This window comes from Rhopilema esculentum, chromosome 21 (genome assembly GCF_057945365.1).
Source record: "Rhopilema esculentum isolate cy_ngs chromosome 21, ASM5794536v1, whole genome shotgun sequence".
In the NCBI taxonomy this organism is placed as follows: domain Eukaryota; kingdom Metazoa; phylum Cnidaria; class Scyphozoa; order Rhizostomeae; family Rhizostomatidae; genus Rhopilema; species Rhopilema esculentum.
In genome coordinates, this window is record NC_142835.1 from 9,326,656 (window position 1) to 9,338,962 (window position 12,307).

A 12,307-nucleotide genomic window follows, 5' to 3' on the forward strand; every position below is an offset into this window, starting at 1 on the left:
ACAAGATTACAACAAATTTGAAGCCGGAACAGAACAAACTTAAATAGAACAGAATAAAAAATTAAAAGACGATTTTCACGCCAATAACCACGTGAGTGCCGCACGTGATATAGAGTTCATTCTTCATACGGTGACATCTTTCCCGTCACTGTCATCACTCTAATTTGGTCTCTATTCATAACTTTACAAACAAAGTTAAAATAGCAGTTATTCACCTGCATATCTCACCCATTTATGAACATATTTAACTGGTTTTCTATATCTAAAATTTTCTCCTGATATTCTTATTGGCTGGATGATTAAAAGTAAAACATTCAAAAAATATATTTTTTCGACATTAGACCAGGGGCAAAACTACTGGGGGGTATGGGGGGTGCTGCACCCCCCCAATCTTCAAAAAAGCAGATTTTGTCGGGCAAATTTGTGGCTGCTAGTGTATCTGTCGGGCAAATCTGGAAATTTTCTTTAGGTCGCACTTTTATTGCTACTTTTTGCCCTAGGTTGGTTTTTCAATTCATGGTCTTTTCCCCCATCTTTTTTTCAATCTCCTCCCAGTTGGGAAAACAAAACAGAAACGAGGCAAGGAACAGCATCATATATACATTTCTGTCTTTCGTCCGTCCACTGATCAGCGCTTTCGTCTGGAGCTCAACGCGCACATGTTTATCTTCGCCTCGAGATGAAGTCTGAAGTATTGATCGACAGCAAAAGTATAGACAGAAAGTAAAGTGTGTTTGATGCGAGAAGGAAATTAAACACTGTGTATACCCCTCCCCCTACTTTTTGCAAAACAAGTGAGCTTTTTTCAAAATCTTTTGTTGTGATTTCTAAATTTTCTCTTGAAAAGCCCCCCCCCCCCCCCCCCTCAACGTTCCATCCTGCCTCGGAGCCCATAGAACACTGACAGTTTTAGAAGCATCATGAATCAAAGAATGAAGGATATACCATCTCGGAATACGTTGTTGAGAAAATCAATCAATATTTTCTTTTCCAAATGTATGAAACTTTCATTCGTGAAATCAAACATGTTTTAAAAATTTAGGTCAGGACATCATTTGGGTTTTTAAACATTTCATAACATCAACAGAAACATAATAAAACTATTTACAATAAACATGATCAAACGTGAACACCCTTTCATTACAACGTGGCGTGAACAACTGACTAATGCAACTTCGAGGTCTAGGAACGAGTGAAGGATTAACCGCGTGCTGCTCCTTCACAACAATACATCCATAAGGAGTTATGCCCCAAAATTCTCTTAAGGTTTTACACTTACGGTTCGAAAGTATTGCACCCTTCGCTAGAAAATGGTCATACAGACGCCAAAGTTTTTTAACTAAAAAAATTTGAATAACCATAACAAGTAACAGAAAGTTTTAATCAGTTCAAGCGGGAAGTAATATAAAATTTATCAAGAAATTGTAGTTAAGATATGAATTGCAAAAAATCTTTCGAGTTTATTCTATTTCTGAACAATGTCCATGATTACGAAAACATGAAAATTGAGCTTTGATGATAGGTATACCTGTAAAATACCTCCAATAAAAAACTTTTCTTTGCTTGAGGGATTTTGTTATGGTGAATTTAGATATACGTACTTTGTGCTTGGGTGTCTAAAAATATTGAAATTGCTTCCGGAGCAACCGAAAATTGAAAATGAAACTCAGAGAATGCAACTGAAGCTCTTTTTGTTGGAACATTGTAATCTGCGTAGCTGTTTCTAAATTCCGAAATTTCCAAGCTGTGTTTTGGTGCTCCATTTTGACAAAATTGAGACCCTACTTCAATCTCTTTTTTGAATTGCTCTCTTAATAGCTAGGTGATTTAGAAAGTGAAGAAAGTTTTTTTATAGAAAAGACAGGCCTTACAAATGCTTGCTTTTCGGAAACAAATGTTTATAGCCAAAACAGAAAAACTAGAGGCATATTTTTTGACTTAAAACAAACAGCCTGAGTCTAAAGACCCTCTCTCGAGCTTCTCGATGATTTCAGCCCTTGAGGCGATGTGCTCTAAAAATGAAGTTCATGTAGGACACGCCCTTTCATCAAGCATGCCACGCCCTTTCGTCGGGCAACTAAGCTTCATACCCCCCCTAATGAAAATAGTGAAGTTTCGCCCCTGCATTAGACGTTCGGACTCTATTTTCAGCTAAACTCTATTTTCAGCTGCTCGAAAAGTACAGCTTTTGCTGTGTGCAAACAATTCCGCAGGAGAACATTCAGACAACGAAAGGTCTTTCTGCGGGAATTGCAAAGCAACAGGAATGAATCGCTGACAAATATTTCAATGTCATTTAAAAAGCGAACGAAATCAATAAAAACACGCCAAGAAAAATCAGAAAAATCAGAAATCAAAAAAATCAAAAGAAATGTTTACTTTTCATGCTCCTTCGAATTCTGGAGTAAATTGCAGCTCGGGTAATTGTCGTAATTTAATTTACACTGTAATGCTTGATTCAGATACTTTTTTGTACTTTGATGGATGAATACACTTGGATAGTATGAAAGGATATACCAACCACTCCCTTTGTTTTCCCCATCCAGTGTTTCATTTTCATTTCATTTTATTTCAATTATTTAAGCATGGTAGCCCATTCAGCAATGCTGGTTTACAAGGGGCCATGCATCTAAACTAAAAAAACTAACATAAAAAGAATATGGTAAATAGTTATAGTAGATCTAAACATGACAAGATACGCTACACAACCCCTTCTAACCAACCCTACCCTCGCAATTTTTGGTACTCTTTTACATTATTTTAAATATTATTTCCCTTGATGTTTCAAATTTACAATATAACATACATATATAGAAATTTGCTCTTGATACTTCCGTAGCACAGTGGTCAATACGTTAGCACGTAAAGCGTGATATATCATAGAGTTGAAGAAAATAAGACTACATGGTTTATCTCTACAAGCCTGTTTCGTGAGTAACTCACTCTTCAGGAGATGTTCTACATCTCATTGGTGTCATTACATCTCCTGAAGAGTGAGATAAACCATGTAGTTTTAATTTCTTCAATCTATGATATATATATATATATATATATATATATACAATAGTTAAAAACTTGAAGTATGATATTAAAACAAAACATATATATATACAATAGTTAAAAACTTGAAGTATGATATTAAAACAAAACAAGCAAAATAACAAAAATTAGAGCAAAGTTTTCAATCTTCTAAGAGATGTTGCCTTCTTAGCTTCGGAATCTAGATAAGTCTGGCACCCCTTAACGAAAATGACTTCTTGCGATTGCTTGTGTTTTTCTTTGGAACCTTCAAGTCAGTGTCTGCATTACGTAGCTGCCAACTGCACTTTGAGAATTTCTTATGAACATGTCGCTCATATATTGCGGGGCAATATTGTTTAAAGATTAATAAACAATCGTCCTGCTATTGTGTTTAACCATGTCATTGACTGTTTTCGAGCCTAGATTCTCAATGAGGGGTTTGCTAGAGACATAAAAACTGTTATTCGTTACGATCCTAGCAGCTCTGTTTTTGAAGTTTTTAAAGTTTCGAGATTTCAGTAATGCCACAATAGCCCCATGCAGCGCAACAGCAGCCAATCAGTGCCGCTTGCCGCTTGCCGTTTGAGATTCTCAATAGGCAAGCGGCACTGATTGGTCAACCTATACAGTCATGTGCTCGTGTTTTCTGATTGGCCTATTTCCATCCACAACTGAGTATATGTATTTCCTAGCGTAGAGTTTTCGATCTATGTTCTGACGTTTTAAACTCTGAAGAGTGTCAGACGAAAAGCTTTAGTTTACTAAATGTTTGCTTTTTTCAAAGCCATTCACAAGTTTTGTACCACCAAAAGATTGTTTCCAACAAATGTTGAATATCGCTACAAGGGACATTGCTACATATCGCAATGCAAGTTTTAAAAAGAAACTTGAGATGTTATCATAAAAAAACATTTTGTATTTTTGTATTTTATAAAAACATTTTTTGTCTCCCAACTGCATCTTTTAGCTCCTGTTCCCGGATAGGGAAAAACCTAAACCTCTTTTTATGGACGTTAATAGTTTTGTCCCCTCGATAGAAGGGATTTGGAATATCATCAATTCCACTTGCAAGGCCCTTACCTACTGAGCAGAAAATTGATTCATACTTTCAGCAATTTCTTTTTTGCCAAAATTATTTTTGACCTGTTACTTTAGACATACTATGCTCATACTTTTCGATCTTTTATTTAAAAGCTGATCTAAGGCTCTCAAGATTCTTTCATGTTACTGTTACCTTGAAAAATAATTTCGTTTGAAAAATAGTTCTTTTTAACTGGGCATCGAAGTTGTTTACCTAATTGCAGATATGCTTATATGAATTCATTAAAATTTCTAACTTCGCTTTAAAGTGCTGCCTTCAGTGGCGTCGCCACGGGGGGGGGGGGGTTGGGGTGGTTTTCCCAGCTGTCGATTTTCTGATTTCTCGAAATTCATTCAAAAAACTTTTTTTTACGGGAGGGGGGGGGGGGGAGTGGGAGTTGGGCTGATCAAATAGATTTCGAATTTCGATTTTCGCTTCAAAAAGTTGCTTGTCCAAAAGATAAAAATTTTTAGAAAATTTTAAAATGAATAAAAAATATTAAAAAATGATTTTCCAAGAGAGTGAAGGGCATAGCCGAGAAAATTTGTTTTTGTCCACCCCAGTCTTTTCGAGCTGGCGATGCCACTGGCTGCTTTCTTCCACTCATCTCTAGATCATTAGTTTTTAAGTTCTTCGTCAATCCAAGGGCAGTACTTTCCAGAGTCTTCTCTAGTTTTGGTCCTGGCTACCTGACTCGTTCTGAAAGTTAAATTCTTCACAATGTACATGCAGGTTGCATGCAGGTTGCAGCAGAGGGTCGTCCGGTTGCAGCAATTTTGATAACGACAGATTACAAAGTGGCCTATTAGCGTACTATTTGTATACCAGTTATTGATTGGCCAATTTTGATTGGCAGATGTCTAAAGCAACGTTATCTGTCGATTTTCTGTTACGAAAGTTTTAAAGAGGTGTTGTGCTGAATTAGCCTTTGTAATTGAACCCTTGCATTCTCAAATTATGCAACCGATTAACCAGCAAACTGTCTAGCCGTCAAACAAGCTTTAAAAACTGTCCACGTTTCCTCTAGATTGTCGTGTTGCAACACTGAAGTAAATATATTGTAACACCACTAAATAGTTGCGAAATTTATGGGCAACGTCATTAATAAACGTTACATTTATCGTTCGTATTTCTCTTCACAATTACTGAAGAATTAAAAAAGTTATAGCAATTTCTTGCAACCAATCAGAGTACTCATCCAAATTCAATAAATATAGAGAAGTTTGTTACAACACTTTCAAGTAAAACAGTAATGTATCTAGGCTTATCTTCACTGCTTCTTTCTGATTCTTTTAAATTTATAAAGCAAGCAAGGCTTCTTAAATATACTATGATGACAATCAAAGATTGTCCATTGCTTTAGACGCATAAGACGTAATCAGCTGTCGAAAAAATGGACAATACCACTACCATTACCCAATGCCATCCAGCATCAACAGGAAAGGTTGTGATTGGACTGATGTTTATTGCAATGCCATTTCATATTTTGATTTCATACACGTTTGCAAAAGACAGCACACTGTTTCTGCCGCGGCACAGAATCCTGCTCTGCCTCTCCATTTCGCATGGATTTCAGCTAACAGTCCCATTTGTATCAATAGTTATCATGAAATCTGGAAGCTTACATGCCCAAGGAACTCCCTGTCAAGTGATGCGGAGCATCGTTCAGTTTAGTACAGGGGTGACCATTGTGGTCTCAAGTTTTACCTTGATTGCATTGTCAATGGAACGCTATATTGCTTGCATTCACGGTGCTCGATTGCATCAGATTGTAACAAATCAAAGAGTTACTTCTTTGTTGGTGGGTTTCTGGTTTCTCGGAGCTGTTAGTGGAGGATTGATTTTCATTGGTAAGAAAAAGACCGTGGTTGCATCAACAATCCTCAGCGACACACCGAATATCCAAATTTTGATAGTCGTCATTACGTTCCCAACATGTCTGATCCTCATTTTTGTTCAAACTCGCTTATTCATAGTAAGTCGAAGACAGATAACAAGGGTTATGCCTGGTATGGCTGGTAGGAGACATCCGGAACAAAACAACATGGGCAGGAGGCAGATTAAGGTTGCTGTAATCGCTGGCATAGTGATCATCTCATATGTGACATTGATAATCCCGAGCGCATGTCATGTAGCTGTGAATATAGTGTCCAATGGCCTAAAACCATCGCCAGTCAAGAAGAACCTTACTATTTTATGGACATTGAACGCAATAATCGATCCACTTGTGTATGGTCTTGGAATGAAAGATGTCAGGACAGCGATCATCAGGCAAATTAAAAGAATTCATTTTTTTGGCTGTTTAATCCCATAGTCTATCTTTACTAAAGTCGAATCTACATCTAATTTACAAGAAAGAGGGTAGCACAAAAAATTTAATGATCAGTCTTGTAAATGAGAAGTTTAGGTTTAGAAAGCCGTTGAGGCCAAAATAAGTTTCGCCAAAAAGAGGTTGCTTGATTTTAATTGCCCATTTTTGCCTGATTTCTGAATATAAAACTGACCTTCTGCTCGATGATGCTGAATTCGCTTGAAGCATATGTTTCAAGGCATTTCATCTTTACACAGGTTACATTGCAGTCAGAGCCAGGCCATTGCTCTGTAAGTCGTTTGCCTTCGTCCACAGAATCAGAGCATTTAATATCGTTTGGTAAAGACTCCTCTTGGGCTCAAAGATCTTAGACTGTTTGTACCAAATGTTACTTGATTAGGTATATGGTGAATTAGGTCGTGTGGGTTTCTCGAAAATAGATCTGGATTGGGATCTGATTTGAAGTGAAAGACATCCTGTATGTAAAAAGGAATTTTTATTGTAAATTTCAATGCAGCAAACATCGTAGACGAGTACATGAATGTAAATCTTAAATGTATTGCGAAGAAAATCTTCATGGTAAATTTTGTCATCTTTTTCCAAGAATTTTCATTGCTCTTTCCTGTATTTTTCTTTTCACCTCTTTGCGCTGATTTACTTGGAGAGAAATGCCAATTAACGGTCATTGATTAAAATTTGAATATATCAAACTTCTGACAAGTGTTTTCCTTTCTTCTGAACCACTCTCTTACGTAAAGCAGAAATTTTGGGGTCAAATATATGTTGTAAAGTTTAACTTTCAGTAGTCTGGCACTATTTTTTATTTACGTGATGTCATGCCCCTGCAGACTGGGAAGCTAATAGTGTGGGATGGGTCTTTTATACTATCAAGGCATCTGCTTTTCTGGACTTGGTATCAATTCGTTATTTTCAAGTCAATCTAAAGACTAGCGTATTTTCGTCTACATTACTGTGTACTTCTGCTTGCTTAACAAGCTTAAGGTCATTGTGTATAAATTAAAAGGAACTCTGCCGAAAAATGAACGTTGAGGAACACCAGGGACTATGTTGCTGTACCTATGGTTGATTCAAATACATCGCTAAGTCGTTTTAGGTAGGAATAGATATAAGCTAGAGAATGTAATGCGAAGTGCTTTGCAATAAACATATCGAGGAATATGCCATGAAAAACTCTCCCATATTTTTTGGCACTACGAATCATGTTTACTTTGTCGGACCATTGAAAATGTTAAAAGAAGCTGTTTTGAGAATAAACAACATTTATAGTCAATTTGAGTTTAATTTGGTTCTTGAAAATGGCTTTGAAAAAAGCAAACATTTACAACATACTGGCTAAAAGCTTTTTCTATACCGGTCTTGTGTTAGCGTTTTTCTGATTGGCCTATTTCGATCCACAACTGGGAATAAATTTTTCATCGTGTTCTTTCGGACCCTTATTCTGACGTTTTATGCTCTGAGGAGTGTCAGAAGAAAAAGCTTTTAGCCAATATGTTGTAAAATGTTTGCTTTTTTTAAAGCCATTCTCAAGTTCTGTAATTGTTCTGTAAAAATTTTTTCACATAATTTGGTTCTGATAACCGGTCCTCTTGTAGATGTGGGCAGCTATTTTTACAAATACAACCAGATTCTAGAAATAAATATTCACAGGCGGGAAAGTTAATTGACGTTCGAAGCAAAATATTAAGAAACTATCGAATTTTGAAAGAATCCATTGTCCTCTAAAGTATTGGGGGGGGGGGGCGTACGCCCCCCCCTTGCCACCCCAAGTATCCACCACTGTTTCCAGTATGGTTAATGAAACACGTGGTTCCGACACGTTGGTTGTAATTTAGCAATAGATGTGCGGTCTCTATCGCATACTACAGTATTTTGGCCCTGGTTCTGTTACCTACGACCCTGCCAAAATAACAGTAATCGGTTAAACAAACTTCAATTTTGCCTTTGACCAAATCTCAAGAAACATGTAGCAGAATAAGCTGATTTTGCATAGTTACATGTATTTTACCATACTATTCCTGCCCGCATGAAAAATTAGAAAATTCTTAGAAACAGATTTTTGTGACGTCATCACTTTCACTTAACTCTATTAAAAGAATGCCAGGACTATTAGGTCGATACAGTGAAAAAAGTCTTACTTGTTCTATTTATTTTATTTTCTTCAGAAAAATGTTTTCCCTACAGCTTCATTCTGTTTGTATGCTTAAACAGGACCAAGTGATACATGGCATGGGCGTAGCCTTACATAAGTCTTGCCCGAACATCAACTGAGCAGATGTAACTTCAATATCTCTGTTGTGATGCGTGAACCAAAAGAGAAAACATGGTTTTGGATATATTATTCATAACATAAAGAATCTATGTACAAACTAATTCTTCGACGAGTAGCCGAACCGGCCTTGCACTTAGGTAGCAACCTTAAACAAAACGAACGGCGAACCCGGACCCTATACAAACAGTATCATATCATATACCATAACATAACATAAGTATCATATCCACTGATCAGTGGTCATCCCCCGAACAATATAAAAAAGACGAAATAATTACAAAAGGGCCAGAACATTTCTCAAACACTTTGCCCCTAAAACGATGCACAATAAACTCTTCTTTCTGTTATTTATCCATGGTTATTCTGCTAGTATTGGCAACACACTAAAAATAAACCTAATGAGACTAATTGGAATCCTTCATAGTTACATATTTTCATTATATGCTAATTCAATTATCATACTTCGATTTTACAAAGACGTAGCATCGATTCTACCCATTTTCTTACAAATTCTTACAACAATTTATATCGAATCTGATCATTGTAACATTGTACTTAATCTCATGCATGCAATATGTTATAGAAATCAATTAAGTAATGTTTCAGTAGCGTAATAAAGTCACATGTTATGCGAAGACCTGTTGTGTTGATTTTATACACCAAAAGCGAGTATAAGTTCGTCTGTGCGACATTGAGTAGCTACTTTATGACTTTGTTGAGCCCTGTAAAGCTTGAGCTCTTCGAAGAGAATTTGATAGTTAACATTATGAAATGCTTTTTTGAGATATGGCATTAGTCATTAGCATTTTTAACTTTACTATTCTTGTTTTTCTCCCTGCAATTAGATGATGATTAAATGAAATTTAATCAGAGTTAATTTCACGAGAGAGTTCCTCGCTTTCGATGATGTGGGAACATAGCCTAATGAGTGACCTTTCTGATGTCTATGGCAGTTTTCTGAGGGAGCTTTATGCCCTTTATGTTGCATTGGTATTTCATTCTCGAGTAAGTAAATTAAGTAAATCTTAAATGCGACATATAACTGATAGCTACTGCGTGCACAAACGAATCATTTTGATTTGCCTGATGATGGCTCTCCTAACATCAAGCATCCCTAGGCCATACACAAACGGGTCGACGAAGGCATTTACTGCCCACAAAGCAACAAGATTCGATTTGAGCGGCATGGGTTTCAGGCCATTGGACACTATATTCAGAGCTACATGATATGTGCTCGGGATTATCAATATCACATATGAGATGATCACTATGCCAGCGATTACAGCAACCTTAATCTGCCTCCTGCCCATGTTGTTTTGTTCCGGATGTCTCCTACCAGCCATACCAGGCATAACCCTTGTTATCTGTCTTCGACTTACTATGAATAGGCGAGTTTGAACAAACACGAGGATCAGACATGTTGGGAACGTAATGACGACTATCAAAATTTTTATACTGGGTGTGTCGCTGAGGATTGTGGATGCAACCACGGTCTTCTGCTTACCTATGAAGATCAATCCTCCACTAACAGCTCCAAGAAACCAGAAACCCACCAATAAAGAAGTAACTCTTTGATTTGTTACAATCTGATGCAATCGAGCACCGTGAATGCAAGCAATATAGCGTTCCACTGACAATGCAATCAAGGTAAAACTTGAGACCACAATGGTCACCCCTGCACTAAACTGAACGATGCTCCGCATCACTTGACAGGGACTTCCTTGGGCATGTAAGCTTCCAGATTTCATGATAACTGTTGATACAAATGGTATCGTTAGCTGAAATCCATGCGAAATGGAGAGGCAGAGCAGGATTCTGTGCCGCGGCAGAAACAGTGTGCTGTCTTTTGCAAGCGTATATGAAATCAGAATATGAAATGGCATTGCAATTAACATCAATGCGACCATGAAGTGACCCATCGTTGCAGGATGGCACTGGTTTACTGTCGTGTTATTTTCCATGGTTATCGATAGTTCTGATTTTATTAATTCTTTCTTGACCGGTTTGACTCGATACTATGATCTTAAAATTTTCAGGTCAACAATATGCTTAGTAATAGTTTTCCGTCTAAACAAGAAAGTCTGACAGATAGTGCTCTAAAGAACACAAGAGTTTTTAATTCCAACCAAATTTGCAGTTACACATCTGCTGTTACACGTTTGCTTCATTTGTGGGATATTTTCACTTGACTATGGCTTTTATACCCAAGCATTCTAACATCTGCTCAACAGAGTAAAGGATCAGTGGGACTGGACAACCTGCGTGGCAAAACGCGTGTCAAAGGAAAGTTCCTTTGTGAATTCATTGTAAGCAAAGAAAGATGTTAAAGTTACAGTTTATAATAATGTGAAAGGTTAGCCGGTAAATAACGATAGAATTTTTAACGATAATTGAATATTAAACCAAATTCATGGTTTAACTGACAATATCAAATCTCATGCGGACAAAACTCTAAAGGATATATCCAAAGGCTTCGTGCGAAGATTTCTGTCTGATTGACATACCTCTTTGGATAAAGGATGGAAGGCCAAGAAAACACCCAAAAAATTTTGGGCACAAATTAAAAGCTTTGCCTGTAATAAACTGAACTTGAATTGTGTTTACAATGCCTCGTTTGGACAAGGAATATTCAATTTAAATTGAAATTAAGAAAGGTAAGTGTATCTAACGAGAATTGCCATCAATTAAGTGTATCTAAGTGACGTCATCAAGTACACCATCCTAGTGATATGCCTTGAGCTTCATATGCGGACTTCGTGGATGGCAGAAAAAGAAGGAAGGCTCGTTATTAGAATCCGGGGAGCTCAAATTTTGCGCCATACGCCAAACAAGAGATTTGCAGCCAAAATGAGAGGGTTTTTAAAGAAACACACCTGCGAATGGTCGAAATATACTAGAAAAATCTGCGCAATACATCTATATGTACATTGTTGCAAGCTTCAAACCCAAAGCAATGTAAAACCCCAGCTATGTAAAACCCCAGCTATGCAAACCCCAGCTATGTAAAACCCCAGCTATGCAAAACCCCAGCTATGTAAAACCCCAGCAATGTAAAACCCCAGCAATGCAAAACCCCAGCTATGTAAAACCCCAGCAATGTAAAACCCCAGCAATGCAAAACCCCAGCTATGTAAAACCCCAGCTCTGTAAAGCTCCAGCTATGTAAAGCCCCAGCTATGCAAAACCCCAGCAATGTAAAACCCCAGCTATGCAAAACCCCAGCTATGCAAAACCCCAGCTATGTAAAACCCCAGAATGCAAAACCCCAGCTATGCAAAAGCCCAGCTATGCAAAACCCCAGCTATGTAAAACCCCAGCAATGCAAAACCCCAGCAATGTAAAACCCCAGCAATGCAAAACCCCAGCTATGTAAAACCCCAGCTCTGTAAAACCCCAGCAATGTAAAACCCCAGCTATGCAAAAGCCCAGTTATGCAAAACCCCAGCTTTGTAAAACCCCAGCTTTGTAAAACCCCCTTCCGTTGGAGTAGAATATGTCTCAAGACCACGTACAACAGACACAAAAGGGTAACACTCTGCTACTAAAAATACCGACAACTGAAGAAAGGGACAAAATTCAATATTTGGATAAACTCTGCTACATT

General features: G+C 37.4%; 2 protein-coding genes across 2 annotated transcripts; one reads left to right on the forward strand and one right to left on the reverse strand.

The window, feature by feature from the left end:
- Window positions 1-5,495: 5,495 nt before the first annotated feature.
- On the forward strand, window positions 5,496-6,416 carry LOC135684679 (melanocortin receptor 3-like). The gene has a single exon (XM_065200313.2). It carries the CDS (start codon window positions 5,496-5,498, stop codon window positions 6,414-6,416), a length of 921 nt encoding a protein of 306 aa, XP_065056385.1.
- Window positions 6,417-7,949: 1,533 nt separating this feature from the next.
- On the reverse strand, window positions 7,950-12,200 carry LOC135684680 (melanocortin receptor 3-like). The gene has a single exon (XM_089114928.1). It carries the CDS (start codon window positions 10,662-10,664, stop codon window positions 9,753-9,755), a length of 912 nt encoding a protein of 303 aa, XP_088971054.1. The 5' UTR covers window positions 10,665-12,200; the 3' UTR covers window positions 7,950-9,752.
- Between the last annotated feature and the right edge of the window lie 107 nt (window positions 12,201-12,307).